Source organism: Phalaenopsis equestris, unplaced genomic scaffold, assembly GCF_001263595.1.
Source record: "Phalaenopsis equestris unplaced genomic scaffold, ASM126359v1 Scaffold000359, whole genome shotgun sequence".
NCBI classification, from domain to species: Eukaryota; Viridiplantae; Streptophyta; class Magnoliopsida; order Asparagales; family Orchidaceae; genus Phalaenopsis; species Phalaenopsis equestris.
The window spans coordinates 1,342,174-1,356,202 of record NW_018164801.1 but is presented as its reverse complement, the minus strand read 5'-3'; the positions used below and the strand labels follow the sequence as shown (position 1 = coordinate 1,356,202).

General features: G+C 36.4%; 1 protein-coding gene across 1 annotated transcript; it reads left to right on the top strand.

Annotated features, from left to right (window-relative positions):
* Positions 1 to 974: 974 nt before the first annotated feature.
* Positions 975 to 5,282, top strand: LOC110026235 (putrescine hydroxycinnamoyltransferase 1-like; the record flags this gene model as incomplete). The annotated part of the gene is given in 2 exon segments (XM_020727104.1): positions 975 to 1,391; positions 4,124 to 5,282. Coding segments are annotated over 2 exon segments (1,362 nt in total), but the record flags the coding sequence as incomplete, so codon positions are not given.
* Positions 5,283 to 14,029: the final 8,747 nt, after the last annotated feature.

The window sequence follows — 14,029 nt, the reverse complement described above, 5'->3', positions numbered from 1 at the left end:
GTTAAGACACACAAATGCCCATCAAAGATTGTCTAATCGAAGAAAGTTCTCCAGACCGTCTAATCAAAGTGGTTCATACACTTGTATTAATTGCACCTAGAACACTATAAATAAAACCCTACATTTCTCATGAGAGGGAGGAAAACTCGAGGCGTAAGAAAGAACTTGAAACATTGAGAAAAATTTGAAGTCAATGACCACTCCTGTCGTTGTCGACCACCACTGATCATTCTCGACCGTCGCCGACAGCAATAGACCGCCGTCGACCACCACCTATTGTCTCTGATCGTAGTCGACCGCCGCCAACAACCACCTATTGCACTCAACCTTTTCAAGTAGTTTTACGTTTGGGATTGTGAAGCTTAAATATTCATGCTTTGATGAATTTTACAACATAATTCTTTTGTGAGATACTTATATATTGATCACCTAAAATACTTATATTTACCAATTAATCATCCCGACGATTTTTTTGAATAGCCTAACAGGCGTATTTAACGGTTCAACCATCAAATTATTAAAATTTTAATAAAAATGAAAAATATGAATTGGGATTTTAACATAAATTTTGATACTTGAGAGAGAATTTGAATAATGGATGAAAGAGGTTGGTTCATTTGTAAATAACAAGTTTTGGGTGGTATGTAGTTGCTTCTTTTTTGTACATTCATCTTTTGCAAAAAAAATTGTGTTTTTTATTTAACATTTAAAGATTAAATATAACGTTTTTATGCTAATCCCTAAGGAGTTTAATATATATATATATATATATATTATAAATTAAATTAAACTTTCTTTTCTGATACAATTTTAGTCATTGTTTATCTCAAATGTCTTAAAACATCTTTATTATTAACTCAATAAAATTATTCTTAAGCAACAAATACAATTAACATAAATAGCTCCCCAACCCCTAATCCCTCACATCCACAAAAAACACCATCAGATTAAATAAATAAATAAATAAAATGGAGAGCAGCAAAGATTACACGGTGAGGATTTGCCGGAAAGAAACAATCTCAGCCGCACTTCCATTACAGGAGCATTGGCTCTCTCTCTCTAACCTCGACCTTCTCCTTCCTCCGTTGGACGTCGGAGTGTTCTTCATATACGCGAAGCCCCCATTAGAGAGCTCCGCTTCTACCTTCGCTTCTCTGGTCAACGTTCTGAAGGCCTCCCTCGCAAAGTCTTTGGTGACTTACTATCCGTTTGCCGGCGAGGTGGTGAGCAATTCCATGGGAGAGCCGGAGCTGCTTTGTAATAATCGCGGTGTGGAGTTCATTGAAGCGTTTGCGGACGTTGAGATTGCAGAGCTTGATTTTCATAACGCGGATCGGAGCTTTGAGGGGAAGCTTGTGCCCAGGAAGAAGGGCGGCGTGCTCACCGTTCAGGTACGTGGGGCAGCAAAAAAAAAAAAAAAAAAAACAATTTTTATTTATTTATATATCCATCACCTAAATCTTTTATATCACATTAAATTATCACAATTTTAATTTTTAAAATGTAAAATAGATGATTTATAAGTAAAAGTAAAAGTTTATGCGGTAGTTGTGTAAATACATAGGAATTAACTGGTATGCATGTAAATCTTCTTTTTTTCTTTTTATTCTTGAGAAGAAATTCTTAAATGAGGTTTTGAGGGGCTTTTCGCTTAATTCTTTTAAAATTTGTTTTACATAGGACTACGAACGATACTATTTTGAGCTGAGTTGGGGTTTAAAATCGGTTCGTGGTTCGTTATAATTGAGTTCGAGTCAACTCCTATTAGAATTTAAGCGAGTTCGAGCCGACTCAAATTGAATTATTTGGGTCAGTTTCAACACAAAAATCACAAGCAAAATGAATTGATTGATTGAGTTTAAAATGATTGAATATAAATATAACATTTTAGCTAATTTATTTGCAAACGCACACAAATCTTATATGAAAGTCTTTCAATTTGGAGCCTCTTGATTAAAAAAACCTAAGCTCTCAATCAATGAAGTCAACTTTTATCAATTATTGCACTTTTAAATTTTAAATTTTCAAATTGTAAGAAACTAATTCTCATTAGGCGTGAATGGGTGTTAAATATAATTTTAAAAATTTTGTTTAAGGGAGCTAAATATTCATAAAGATTAGCTGCAAAATGGTGTTAAGAAAAGCCACTTTACTGAAATTATTATCATGTTCAAGCAGATTTAGATATAGTTGTTAAAGATATTTAGCTTTTCTCATAAAACTTATTAAAATATTTTAAAATTAAGAAAATAATAGTATGATTGTTACGGTTTCATGAAAGTTGAAAAATTAGAAAAGCTAATCCAAACGGATTTTTAACATCATAGCCTGTCCAATCACATGCCGCCACTCATATATAAGATGCATTTATGCAAATACCACACAATTCTTATGTATTTATATATCTCACAACTAAACTTTCATATTTATACACATAACCCTCAAATCTTTAACATCAAGTCAAAAAAGTATTATTACTATTTTTTAAAAGTCAAATATATTTTTTCATGCATGATTTAGGGTTTGTTTGGGGCAGCTGCAGCTTATTGAATAATATGTTGATAAGCCGATTAAAAATAATAGCGATGACTATTATAAATTTTTATTTATTTTGAAAAAATCAGACCGTTGCCAGAAAGTTCCCACCGCACTTAGATATGTGCAGTGTGAAAACGCTGTTTTCGGCGTTTTAAAAACGCATAAGCTGTTAAAAAGCAGTTTACCCAAACAGGCTAAGTCCGTTTTCAAAACGCCATCGCACCAAATAAGCTGCCCCAAACGGACCCTTAGAACACCAAAGTATTATACATGTAAATATAAAAATTAAGTGTGAGATATAAAAATATATAATAATCTGATGGTCAAAAAGTTGCACCAAATCATGACTGAGTGAAAAAACACAAATTTCAGTAAAAGATTTTTTTGAAAAATTCTAAGCATAAAAAGTTACGGTCGCCGCGCCCAAAAAAGAAATTTTTTTTAATATTTTCGCTCACTTCATCTTCTACCAGCGTCGCCATCAATTTTAACTTTCAACTAGAGAATGGTTTGAAAAAGGAATCTTTTTTAAAGTGGAGCATGATTAGAGTCAAAGGTTGTTTGGAATCTGAATCTTATAATCTGAAAGAGAATTGTCTACCAAGGACAGGACTTGCTCATAATTGGATAACGTTGTATGTTTAATTAATGCTTTCTATAAATTTCAAGAGAGATGAGAAAAAATAATAATGAATAACTATTTAACTCACATTTTAAAAGAGGCATTTACAAACTTACCGCATAATTCTTATGTATTTGCATATTTAACACCTACCCTTTAAAAGTTGTATTTCAACTTTAATGTGACATTCAAAAAATTTAAATGTCCTGCATGTAAATATTACTGTTTAGGGGTATATGTAAATATTTATATATAAGAATTATGTGATATGCATATATTATAACAATTTTTATATATTTATTTATCGCACACTGAAATATTCATATTTACTCATATATAATACTCAAATATTTAATGTAAATTTGAAAATTTTGTAAATATACAAGAATTGTGTGTTATGTATGGAAATGACCCGACATAAAAAAGCTGTGTAGTCCATGGAGTGGATTGTACCACTTCAAGAGGGAAAATATTTGTGTACATAAGATGTACGCAGCTCTACGTACATCAAATGTTATTCAGAGGGTACGGTTGGGTTATATATGAGTTATACCCCTTGTAACCTCCGGTATAACCCAAATATAACTCCCCTGTACCCCTAGAATAACCTCTGATGTATACTGAAGATGTACGCAAATATAAGACACATGATACAATATGATCCGCATCATCACCCTCACATAAATCTGAATGTGTCTTTGATAATGTGAATAGAATAACCTCTGATGTACGCAATGCTGCGTACATCTTATGTACGCAAATATAAGACACACGATACAGTATGATCCGCATCATCATTCTCACATAAATCTGAATGTGTCTTTGATAATGTGAATCACACCATGCCTTATGATATGATAAACTCTCTATTTGCTGCACATGCAACCAGCATAATATTTTATCGTTAACAGTACCAACAATATTTTTACAAATCAAACTAATTTTCACCTTTTGAATGGGCAGGCGACAGAGATGAAGTGTGGTGGAATGGTATTGGGCTGCACCTTCGACCATCGCATATCAGATGCATACTCCTTCAACATGTTCCTTGTCAGCTGGTCGGAGATCTCTTCCGGCAAACAAATCTCAACCATCCCCTCCTTCCGCCGCTCGCTTCTCAGCCCTCGTCGTCCCGGACATTTCGATGCTTCATTCAACCGATTCTACATCCCCTCTTCTCAGCTTCCACCGCTCACAAAATCTTCAGAAAGCATTAATCGCATTTACTACATCACCGCGGCAAACATCGATCGAATACAAGAAATGGTAACCGATGGGGGGCCGCGGAGGACGAAGCTGGAGGCATTCACGGCTTATTTGTGGAAATTAGCAGGGCGGCAAGCAGGTAAGCATGTAAGCCATATGGGATTGGTGGTTGATGGGCGTAAACGATTAGGTTTGGCAATGGATGCTTATTTCGGGAATGTGTTGTCGATTCCTTATGCGTCGATGGAGGTGGGGGAGATGGAGGTGAAGGAGATCGGCGAAGTGGTGCATGGTGTGGTTGAGGCGGCGGCGAGGGAAGAGCATTTCAGAGGATTGGTGGATTGGGTGGAGGTCAGGAGGCCGGAGGCGGCGGTGGCTAGGGTTTATGTGGAGGAAGGGATGTCGGTAGTGGTGTCGTCGGGAAGGGGGTTTCCGGTGGGGGAGTTGGAGTTTGGTTGGGGGAAGGCTTTGTTCGGATCGTACCATTTTCCATGGAAGGGGAATGCAGGGTATGTGATGCCGATGATGAGTGGGAGGGGAGATGGGGATTGGGTGGTTTATGCACATCTGTGCAGAGAGATTGTGGAAATTATAGAAGACAACTCAGATGGGTTTTTTGAGCCGCTTACTGTTGACTATTTGGGGATTAAAGGAAATGTTAACAGATTGGGGGAGAAGATTATTGGGTTTATGTTAAATTGAGATATTATGTTTCTGTCCGGTGGTTTTATGTCAGATGTAAGTTGCAACTTGTGTTATCTATCAGTCTCATGAAGCTTATAACTTTGATGTGTTTGTTTCTTTTTGGTTTGGGCTTTCAAGTGTTGAACGTGTTTGAAATGTAATTTTTAAAACTTTTTTTTTTAAATGATGCATATAGCATTAATTAAAGCAAAGAATACAAAACGTATGCCACCGAGAATGTCCAAAATGGCGTTATATTCTTTGGTCAAAGCAAAATGAGAGCGACTATAGTTGTGCATGTACTGATAACATAGTTGTTGAGGGTGTCGTTTTCCACCATTACGTCACGGATTCGAATCGTGCATATTGCACATTGCTTCCTTAGGGTCAGTAAGATGCTTAATGTGTTGCATCGCTCTCAACTCACCCTTGGCACTATCTCAATTTGTAACTTGCTCGTCACGAATAATAATTCCAATGCTAGCAAAGTAGGGCGCATCAATATTTTGCTTCATCCATCCAAAAGATGTGGGGGACACCAAAAAGGGGAGGAGACAGCCAAAGGGCTAATTAGTGTCTCTATGCTTCTTACTATGAACAATCAATTCTCATGTATTTGCATATCTGCACCTAAATTTTTTTTTTCTGCGTTTATACCATCTAAGCCTTTGTATTACATAACAAAATATTGTTATTTTAAATTTTAAAATTTGCAATGCATCCTTTCATGCATAGATTATAAGGTGGTACAAATGTAAGAAGTTGAAGTTTAGGCCTTAGATTTATAAATACATAAGCATTGAGTGCGCATAAATCTTTTTTAGTTTCATCATTTTTTTTATGAAACTCTCTTCTTATGTACCCATTGGCTTATTTTTTGGTTGGACTTGCTTAAGCTAGTTCATGCTCATGAGGCTAGCAATAGCTAAAAATAACATAATAATGTAAGGGTGCGTTAGGGGCAGCTTTTGTGACACTAAAATGCAAAAACTCATGTTTGGCAATTGTGGTGCGGTGGCAATGTGGGATAATCTTATGTAAACTTGGGCCGAGGGCTAGAACCCGCGGCCCGCATTTTGATCACGTGATTTCCTTCATGTGCCATCGGTTTCGTCTGCGTGCCCGCGGTTATCTTCACTGTAGTGCTTGGCGCATCCATGCCCTAGCCCCCCTCTCTTCTAACTCCGGTTGACGGTCTCTGATGACACTCTCATCTCCTTCCTCCCCTCGTCGGTTCCGAGCCCATTTTCTCTTCCGTCCTTTGGTATTGCTTACCTCCCCTCGTTCTGCGAGGAACGTGGTTGATGTTGGGCTGCCGTTTTTGGCTTTTCCTATTGTAGCTTGGTTTTTACGAGTCATTCTATGTGCTTATGTTTGTGATTGTCGTTTGTGGCTTGGTATCTTATGGTTTATGGCATAGCTCTATGATTTCCTCTTGTGGCCTGGATTTTGCAGTTCCTATGGAGAAGTTAATGAAAACATTTGGGAGAGAAGTTCATGGAAAATTTTGTCGTTTGTGGCTTGGATTTTTTTGGTTTACCGCTTACCTCTGTGATTGCCTTTTGTTGCTTGATTTTTTGCGGATCCTATGTAGGAATTGATGAAAGCATATGAGAGAGAAGTTCATGAAATTTTTTTCACTTTTTCTGACTTTATTTTTTTTTATCACAGATCTAAGCAATAAACCTAACAAAACAAAGCCAAAAATAATAATAATTAGTCATGAATTTTTTGCTCAAATGCTTTCATCAATTTCTCTATAACATTAAAAAAACTATCCGATAAAAGGCAATCACTTGGCTAAGTCATAAACTCTTTTGTAAGTTAGTTTTGTGGATCATATGAAGAAATTGATGAAAGTATTTAAGGGAGAAATTCTTCACTTTTATGTGGCTTGGTTTTTTTGCTTTATCTCTTAACTCTGTCAATGCCTTTTATGGGTTGGTTTTATAGATTTCTATAGATAATTTGATAAAAGAATTTGAGAGGGAAATTCATGACAATTTTTGTCGTTTGTGGCTTGGTTAGGAGTTCACTCTATGGAATCATTGAAAAAAAGGAGGAAATGGTGGTTGTGTGCTGGTGTCCTGTGCTAGCTCTATGTGTGTTGGCTATATAAGCTTTTGGTGGTTGTGCTGGCGGCGACGGCTGCGGTGTTGGTTGGTGTCATATGTAATGAGAAGTTTAGCCTAATAAGCTCTTCTGCATGGTCTGTATGTCGCTATTTGTTGGTGTCACATGTGAAATCCTAAAAAAGGAAACCAAGATCCTCTCTTTTTTTCCTGCTGTGTTTTTTGAAGTTCTTCTGCATGACTTTTTTTGATGATATGGATATATGACATAGAAGAACTTAGTATTACGTGAGTCGAAGGCAGGCAACCAAGAACCTTTTTTGTTTTATAAGGCGTGTTGTTTTCTTGTAATGACAGATTCATTGATTCACTTACTGAGTTCTCTGAGACCTCATTGCTGCATAAAACTTTAACCAATTAATTATGTTATTAATTTTTACTAGTGTTATGTTTAAGGGTTTGAGGAAGGATGAGCTCGAGGATTTCTGGTACCTCTAGAGGATTGTACTGTTACTGTGAACTTCAGTGTTCCATGCTCACTTCACGTCAGCCACATAGCTACGAGATACATATTTACAAGTGCCCATGGAGAATCATAGAAAACTGTGACTATTTTTCGGCGGGCAGATGAGTTGGAAGATTCATCGAGAATGATCGGGCGTGGAGAGTATCATTGAAGAACGATTTATCTCGTGGCATAAGACATCTGAATTTTAAAAATAATATTATCATATTATTAATTGTTATTGTAAGAGTCGTTTTCTTAATTTTGATAGTCATGTTGCTCACTGTTGGTGAGGTGTCTATCTTTTTTTTTGTAATGTTCTGCACTGAATATTTGCTCTCAAGTGTGAAATGTAATGATATGAACAGTTCTGTTGCAAACATAATTACTATAATTAGCAGAATGATCATTTGTTCAGAACAGCTGCAGCACAACTATTTTTGAATTTCAAAAGACAAACAAACAACCAATTTATCTGCACCAATTTTTGTACTGCAGCTTATTATTTAGTTACAGCTGCCCCAAACAGACCCTAAATTATGCAGGAATTTAACCTAAATCCTAATATTCTAATGCATTTACATAATAATAAAACATCTTTAAATGCTTCAGGCTCTTAAATATTGTAGGATTTAACACAAATCATGCTGGATTTAACCTAAATCTAGCATAATCCTGCATGGTTCAACCTAAATCCTACCAAATAACAAAAATATTGTCTTTAACTCCTAATGTTTCCTTAATTCTTTTGATTTAGGTTAAATCTTTAGGGATTGAAACATAATTTAACCTAAATATTACCAGAAAAGAAAATTGTCATATTTAAACCCTACATGATCTAATACCTTGCCAAACAACAAAAATAACATCTTTCAATTCTACAAGTTTACCCAAATCCCACCAAATCACGAAAATGACATCTTTAAATCTTACAGGTTCTTAAATCCCATTTCTCATCCGTTTTGCCTTAAATTCATAACATAGTAAATCATATTTGAAGGCTGATTACTTTGATTTAGAGAAATGAAGCAAATGAATGTGATGGGATGGGATGGAAGGGGGAGAAAGATGAAAGTTGCCTTTACCTTGTCATTCTCAATAGAGGGAGATCACATGCCACAAGCACCGAAGATTCGTCATAGTTGAGTGAAACAACCCTATGAGAAGGGATAAAATTAGATTTCTAACTCTGTTCCAATATAATATAGAATTTCAACTAAGCATCAATGACAATCTCAATTTAAAAGGCTTCTCCCAAGAATTTCAGCTGCTAAGTCTGGCAATTTTTAATACTCCATGAACTAGTTGAAAATCCGTCTATTTTTCAGCATATTTCATCTAATCTGGGATTTAATCAAGTATTTCCTGTTGCTTTTCGAATGATAAGTTGCCCAAAATAGCTTAACTAAAACCCAGTTGAACAGTTCATCAGTGTTTTAGCTATAAAATGTATGACGACGGTTCAACGAATAATCAGTCTGAAATAACCAGGCGTCGATTTTCCTGTCGTTTTTGATACAGATATACCACAATAAAAGCTTTTGTATTGAAGTGTTCCAAATATTATTAACTATCATTAAATAGATTATGATTCAACGAGTTTCTGTGAAGTCATTATTTTCTATGGTAGGAAGGTTGTGAGATTATTAGTCACTTATAATCTAAAGTATTTTTGCATGTTATAATGAAATAAAGTATAATATATTGGATGAAATACTTCTTTTTTATTGATCGAAGAGGAGAGTTAGAGCATCCATAGCTGAGACATGATTATTATATGCATGAAATTTGAAGGAGATACAAATGCAACCAAACATTTGTCTTCAAGGAAAGCAATGCAGCCTATGGTTAATGCATTAAATGGCAATATAATAATATTTCTTATTGCTTTGACACTCTTTTAGTTCCCATGCTTCCCACACGTTTTGCTCTCTCGATGATAGTTGAAAATTTCAATTAGTTTTTTCCTGTCAATTAGTTTTAATTAAAAATATGATCTAATGTCATCCTTAAATATTTGCTTACAACTTAACAAATAAAATGCTTAAATATACAAGAATGGCTTGTATGAGACTTTGGGATTGATGCGTGCTAGAAGATTCGCAGCAGTAGAGTAGTGCATTATTGTCTCAGCGTTGCACGAAGATTCAATACACACTCGGATAAAATAAAACAATCAGTATAGACACCAAAAGTTTTTGCGTGGAGAACTCATAAAAGAAAAAAATCACGGAGACTGACCCTATTGTAAAGATCCACAATAAGCTGATGATTATAGAGATCCCTTGTCTCATAGGCGGGAAAATGATACAAAGTCTTCTGAATTACAACTTTGATGCGTGAACAATCTTGTCGCAAAGAAGAGGTGGCGACCATGATGATCAGCGAGGGTCGGCGAGTGGTGGGCTATCTTGGTCGGTGGTGGTCGACGGTGACAGGAGTGGTGCTGGACTTCAGCTTCTTCTCAAAGTTTCAATCTCTTCCTCAAGCCTCAAACTCTTCTCTAGGCGTCAAGCTCTCCTCCCTCTTCATGAGATGGATGAAGCTCAATTTATAGAATTTTGAGTGCAATTAATGCAGAAATATAAAACACTTTGATTAGATCGCTCAGACGACTTCCCTCGATTAGACAACGATCGATGGACTTTTGAGTGTCCTAACAATGTCGGAATTGAGCGATTTTGGGCTCGTTCGATTTGTCTTGTTGAGATGTTAGATTTTATTATGAGCTCACCAAATTTGTTTGACCTCCAAAAAATGCTTGGAAAGTTTTTGAAAGTGGTTTAATGACTTGATCTGAGTTTGATTTAACTTGAATTAAACCAATTTTGATATCATCGGCTTTGTCTTACCGAGCCATTAAACATGCTTCGCGAACGTTTTATCCTCTCTATGATACTTGAATAATTCAATTATTTTTGTGAATTCTATGTAATGAATAGGAGACAAATATATAATTTTCCCGTAAAAATACGAGGTAATTTCATCCTTAAGATTTGTTTACAATTTATGAAATAAAATGCTTAAATATACAAGAATGGCTTGTATGAGCCTTTGGGATTGATGTTTGTTAGAATATTCTCGACTGTAAAGTAATGGATTATTGTCTCTTAGCTTTGCATGAAGGTTCAACACACACTCAGACAAAAGAAAACAATCAATATGGACACTAAAAGTTTTTACGCGAAAAACCCAGAAAGGGAAAAAAAGTCACCAGGTCAGACCCAGTTGTAAAGATCCACTATAAGTCGATAGGTGTAGAAACCCTTTGTCCCACAGGCGTAAAATGGTTATAAAGTCTTCCGAATTACATCGTCAATACACGAACGATCTCGTCGCAAGGAACAGACGGCGATGGTCGACAAGTGGTAGGCGACGGTGGTCCACGACGGTTGACATTGGTCCATGATGACATGAGTGGTGCTGGACCTCATCTTATTCTCAGAGCTTTAATCTCTTTCTCAAGTCTCAAACTCTCATCCAGACTTCAAGCTCTCCTCTCCCTTCATGAGAGAGATAAAACTCTATTTATAGAGTTATGAGTGCAATTAATGCAGAAATATGATTACTTTGAATTGATGGCTCAGATGACTTCCCTCAATCTGATGACGTTTGATGGATATTTGAATGCCTTAACTGTGTCAGAATCGAGCAATCTTGGGCTCGTTTGATTCGTCTTGTTGAGATGCTTGATTTTACCATTAGCTCACCAAATTCGTTTGACCTCCCAAATATGTTCGAAAAGCTTTTGAAAGTGGTTTAATGACTTGATCTGAGTATGATTTAACTCGAATTATATCAATTTTAGTATCACATGTCTGTTTCATCAAGTTCGTCAGTTTGGCTACATGTTTGCTGAAATCAGATTTTCGGATGACTTTTTATCAAAGTTTAAATGTTTCTTACTCAAAAAGATGCATCGAAATCCATGCCATGCATCAAGATTTGTGTTGGATGTTAATGGTTTATTCGTTACGCCTCTATTTTTGGGCGAGATCAACTTCATCATCCAAAAATATCAATATTCGGAGTAATTTCTGTTTTTCATGATTTTTATTCACATGCATGTGTATGTATGTATGTACTTATAAGTGTGTCTGCGCGCGCGCGTGTATATATATATACATATATGATTTTGACATGCCTAAAACTATAATAACTATAATTATATATATATATATATATAAATCTGTGTGTGTGTGTGGCAACAGAGAAATATGTCTTGAAGAAATTGGGAAGCAGTTGGAACATATCGGCATGAGGAATGCAAACATTAACATTTATGTTTATAGCAGATAATTCTTATAGGAGTTTGACGACGTGATGGCATGGAATCGACAATGAGGAAATGGCTGCATTCAATCATATACATATTTAACTCTAAGTATGATTGGTTTTATTTGTTATTTATTTGGAAGGGGGAGAACTAAAAGCTAAAAGGTTGGGGGCCAAAGACTAGAAGGGGAAATGACAAACAACAAAAGAATTTAAGTGGACGAGCTTTTAATGGGTTACATTACTTTTTAGTCATAAATGCTCATGCCTTTTTTAGCATATAAATAGACAAATTATAGAAGGAAGGAGGGGGATTCCTCGTCCCTGCCTAGTAGGTAATATGAGATTTACCATAAGAAGAAAGTCATCCTTGGTCTTCATAGCGGGCGCTCAACGAAATCTTCTTTTGTGTTGCGGTGCAGAAGAAAGTCATCATGTGTGGCAAATGGCCAATGGGATATTCTTTCGTGTTGCGGCAAAAAAGAATGTTGTCCCTGTCCTGCATAGCAAGAGACCAACGAGATTTTCTTTTATGTTGTTGTGAAGAAGAAAGTTGTCCCCGTTCTGCGTAACAGTCAACCAACATGATTTTTTTTCGTGTTGTGGCATAGAAGAAATTCATTCTCGTTATGCGTAACACACAACCAACAAGATATTTGTGTTGTGTCGTAAAGGAAAGTCGTCCACGTCCCGTGAATCAGGCGAGCAACATGATCTTTTTTCACGTTGCAGCACGGAGGAACTTCGTCTCTGTCCTGCGCAGCAGACGAGCAACAAAGTCTTCTTTCATGTTGTGACGCAGAGAAAAGCCGTCCCTGTCCTTTATAGCAGGCGAGCAACAGGATCTTCCCACTATTTACTGCTGCGCATTTTGATGGAGATAAAGAAATGTTGGAGTTTTCCCGCCGTGCTTTGAGGGGGAGATTTTTATGCTTATGTGGTGGGTATATCCAGAGAACCCCTAAAGAGCAGCAAAAGTATAGGAATTTCGGAAAGGCAATGTCGACTTCATTCGAAGATGATATGGTTTGTTGTAACCCCTTAATTGTCTGATGTGGCATTTGCGCATGATGATGATGTGTCTATTTATATGTTTAGCTTAAAGTAATAAAATTTGTTATGTTGCTTCTGAACCGTGATTTACCCTCTTTTGGGTTGTTGTGGTTTCTAAATCGTGCAAAATTCTACAAATAAAGTTAGTATGTGCACTTTAAAAATAAATCACGTACCTTTTAGACTCTTGCATTTTGAGATTTGTATCCTCTTGGGCATATATCTTCTGAGGCTCTTCTAGGAGCTTGAAATGAATCGGTGCCTTCTGAGACTCGTAGCATTCTGAGGCTTTTGATGTACCTGTATTGTAGCCTTTTGAGTTCTTTGATGTACTTGTGCCACTTGAGGCTGACAGTTTTTTGAGGTCTTAAATGTACCTTTATTTTTTGAGGCTTAAAGCCTTCTGAAGTCTTTGAATGGAGACCCTATCAACTACTTGCTCTCTTGAAGACTTTTTAGTGAGGATCTTGTCCATTAGTAGCTTCCCATCAAGACTTGCCTCTTGGGCTCATCTTTAAGAAGTATCATATATTCTCGTTGAGTCATGCCTCTTGGGCTCGACTTTCAGGGGAATGATAGTTTTCTATCGAGTCTTGCCTCCTAGGCTTGACTTCTAAAGGAACAATATCTTCCCATCAAGTCTTGCCTCTTGGGTTCTGCTTCCAAGAGTGCAATTGAAGAACTTCTCTGTCATTGTGAACGCTCGGCTTTTCTCATGTCGTTAGTCAAAGTGTATCTATCTGACGACTGCAGCCAATGTTGGAGAAAATTTGAAAAGAAAATCCACTAAAGATGTAAGACCCATCCTGGGATGTATAATTGAAGATGCTCAATGACATGAACCTATCACTTTCAAAGTCATATGAAATCCACTGAGAATGGTTGACCCATCCTAGGTTGTTAGTTAAAGCCTTTGCTCAACGGTTGTAACCTATTATGGAATAGGTCGAAGGAAATCCACCAATGATTTTTTATCTATCTAAGATTGTAAGTCGAAGCTTCTCCTTGACGATTGTAGGCTTTGATGCAAGAGTTTAAATCGAGTCCATCTAGGATCATTTAAATTTATAATGA